This window comes from Nanorana parkeri, unplaced genomic scaffold, assembly GCF_000935625.1.
Source record: "Nanorana parkeri isolate BGI_ZX_2015 unplaced genomic scaffold, ASM93562v1 scaffold2117, whole genome shotgun sequence".
Taxonomy (NCBI): domain Eukaryota; kingdom Metazoa; phylum Chordata; class Amphibia; order Anura; family Dicroglossidae; genus Nanorana; species Nanorana parkeri.
In genome coordinates, this window is record NW_017308385.1 from 36224 (window position 1) to 39572 (window position 3349).

At 43.1% G+C, this 3349-nt stretch overlaps 1 protein-coding gene across 4 annotated transcripts in view; it reads right to left on the bottom strand.

The window, feature by feature from the left end:
* FBXW9 (F-box and WD repeat domain containing 9) overlaps positions 1–3349 on the bottom strand; it is a 24595-nt gene that overhangs the window by 9824 nt on the left and 11422 nt on the right. For all 4 annotated transcript variants that reach the window (XM_018572735.1, XM_018572736.1, XM_018572733.1 and 1 more), the window contains exons 4-6: positions 3167–3295; positions 2908–3020; positions 1643–1734 (exon numbers count right to left, since the gene is read on the bottom strand). In XM_018572735.1, the coding sequence (XP_018428237.1) occupies positions 1643–1734; positions 2908–3020; positions 3167–3295 (334 nt within the window). The remainder of the gene's footprint in view (positions 1–1642; positions 1735–2907; positions 3021–3166; positions 3296–3349) is intronic.

Here is a 3349-nt window from a genome sequence, read left to right on the forward strand (position 1 = left end):
TTACAAGGGCAGGAGAACCCCTTCCTGGCTTCAAACGGGGTAACACGATGATGACCTTCTTTCTGAGAGGTCTATCCATAAGGTGAGAGGCAGATATTGTTCTTTCACACGGGTGAAGACATGGTCGATAGATGTAATGCGAGTGGACACATCAACAATATACCAATTTTGTTTGCATGACTGAAGCACTATATGTAGATTGATAATTGTTACACTGATTGAAGCACTTTATGTGGACTGAACACTTTTGCACTTTAATACTATATTAATGTAGATGACCACAAAGTCCCATTACTGTATTTGTTGTCATATTTTATATAGATATTTATTTATATGCACCTCTGTTCATGCATAGTTTATGTACGTTTATTTAGATTATATAAGAGGTTTATAAAATAAGATTGGGATTTATATTTTTCACACAATTTTAGGTAGATGTAAGGAGACAGATTTGGATACTTTTTCTTTGTGACACTTTGGTTCACAGCGCAACACAATTATTTTACTAATTTTCAATAATATTATTATATTATTTCAGTGTTGCTGCGATCACGCTTCTGGCGTGGGGTTTATTTGTATTTGAACCCAATACACGACTGCAGAATCAGTAAGAAGAATTAACAATATACTGTGATTTGCATTGGTACAACCTATAACAGGGCTCAAAATTTCAAGTCCTGAGCTACTAGCCAAGCCTTAAAAGTTACTCGCCACCAGTTCCCCAGGTCAGCGGTGTGACGCAGAGAACAGAGATCAGTAACAAAGTACAGTGCAGAGGTCAGTGGTGTGATGCCAAATACAGAGGCCAGTGGTGTGACAGACAGTACAGAGTTCAGCAATGTAACGCACAGTACAGGAGTCAGCAGTATAACGCACAGTACACAGGTCAGCAGTACCGAGGTCAGTAATGTAACGCACAGTACAGAGGTCAGTAATGTAATGCACAATACAGAGCTCAGTAATGTACCGCACAATGCAGAGGTCAGCAGTACAGAAGTCAGTAATGTAACGCACAGTACAGAAGTCAGCAGTATGACGCACAGTACACAGGTCAGCAGTACAGAGGTCAGTAATGTAACGCACAGTACAGAGGTCAGTAATGTAATGCACAATACAGAGCTCAGTAATGTACCGCACAATGCAGAGGTCAGCAGTACAGAAGTCAGTAATGTAACGCACAGTACAGAAGTCAGCAGTATGACGCACAGTACACAGGTCAACAGTACAGAAGTCAGTAATGTAACGCACAGTGCAGAGATCAGTGGTGTAAGGCAGAAATAACAGGGACTTACAGTGCACATGGTTGATGTGATTCAGGTGCCTTCTTCCTCTCCTGGTGGTGGTGGGGGGGAGGCTGGGGGTACATCGACGCATCTTCCATGTCCGACGTGAAGCCTCCCTTCAGGTCGCATGCTGTCCTGCCAGCTGGCCAACTGTACCTCTGCAGTTTTCCTCCCAGCTTATGGCAGCTAATGTGGGCGGAGGAGGAGGAAAACTGCAGGTGGCCGGAGGAGCTGGACGGGCAGACAGCTGAACTGATTCTCCCTCCCTTGTCTTCTCCTCCTCTGCCACTGCAGCTACAGAGTACATCTGCCCTATAGTAGTCGAATGTTCAATACTATTGGTATTTGCTGCTGCTCACCTCTTGGATCATACATGGTTACCCTCTTGTCATAGGATCCTGCAACCAAGATGTCAGGTAGATAACCTAGACACAGGATTGCAGCTCGCCCTCTGAAAAAAAATAAAAATATATAAGACTGAGCCATTAATGTGGTCAAGATACATTCTTCCCATTATTGTTGTTACATGACACTTATTCAAAAATCATTACAGTAAACTCCCAATTCTCTGGCATTCAAGCAACCGGCACAAAAAAAAAGTACATATTTTTTTTTTTTTGCTGGTGGCTTGATGCACAATAAAAAAAATTGCCAGTTGCTTGGTGCACACTGAAAAAAATCATTGGCAACCAAATTTATTTGATTGCTAAGAAAATTCTGTGTTTGCATATTGCTGCCGGCCGGCGACTATATCACTCTGTCAGCAGCAGAATGTAAACAATGGGGAGCAATAGGCAGGCTGCTATTGGCTATTTCAATTTTAAGCAACCGGAAACTACAGTTATCCGGCATCAACTGAAGCCCATGGGTGCGGATAACTGGGAGTTTACTGTAACTATCCTTTTGTTTATTGGTCCACAGTCAATACAGATATCATTTCGCAAATTCTTAGCGCTTGCTTAAAGAGTCCTAGACCTGGCCCAGCGCTAAAATGCAGTAACTGATGGTGATGTCCACAAATACCTGTCCTAGTCTTAAAATAGCCCATTGGATCCAAGGCTTTACATGGAGCTTCATCTTCTGGCCAAGTGTAGAATAAGCCCCCACCCTCTGCCATTGCATTGTCAAATGTTAGAGCTGCTGGTGCCCTCTAAGGTTATGGCATAGAACAATGGAATGACCGGTAGGCTTTGTCCCAGGAGGGGGCAGGCCGGACTCTCTACTTGGGCAGAAGTCAAGGTTCCATGTGTAGCTTGTATGTATGTATGTATGTATGTATTACATATATAATACAAGTACTTGGAGGCATCACATGGTACCTGCACTTTAGCCATTTCCCGAACATTTTAGCTCAGGTCAGTTTCACCCCAATCTTGATGGCTGTCCAGCTTGCGCAATTCTGGTATTTGCCAAAATCTTTAACTTCAGACCATTGGAGTGACAAGACAGTTTAGAGTTGGGGTTTAGTTTTTACTTACTCACTAAGCAGAATGTACATGATATTTTTACACATATGGAGAGCTTCTACCAGTGCCCTCTTACCACATCCAACACATCTGCAGCATATTTTCTGCTAGAAAATAATAGGCGTACATTATATGTTAAAAAAAAAAGGCCTTCGTACCGGATCTCTCCAACCTGCTGCCCATCTGCCGCCATGTCCCATATCTTCATGGTGCTATCCCAGGAGCCCGAGCAGACACAAGTGTCACAGGCAGCAAGTGACCAGGCCCATCCCTTGAAGAATCAGGGCACAGAGTTTACTTTTCTGTGCTCCAACTATTTTGCACTAATGTGATACAAACAGTTTAATACCTGTGTATACTACAGAATCTAGAATACTTAAGGTGCTCCCATAAAACAGGTATACCAGGCATCTTTACCTTGTGTGTTCCTGTTTTCGCAGCTCCCAGCACCGTGCACTTTACTTTTTCTTGTTTTTTACCGAGTTGTTTCAGGTCCCACAGAATCACATTTCTGTCTCGGGACCCAGAGACACACAGCGATCCCTTCTGCAAGAACAGCAACAAAAGGAAGCACTAAGAAAATTATGTCGCTGCACAGGT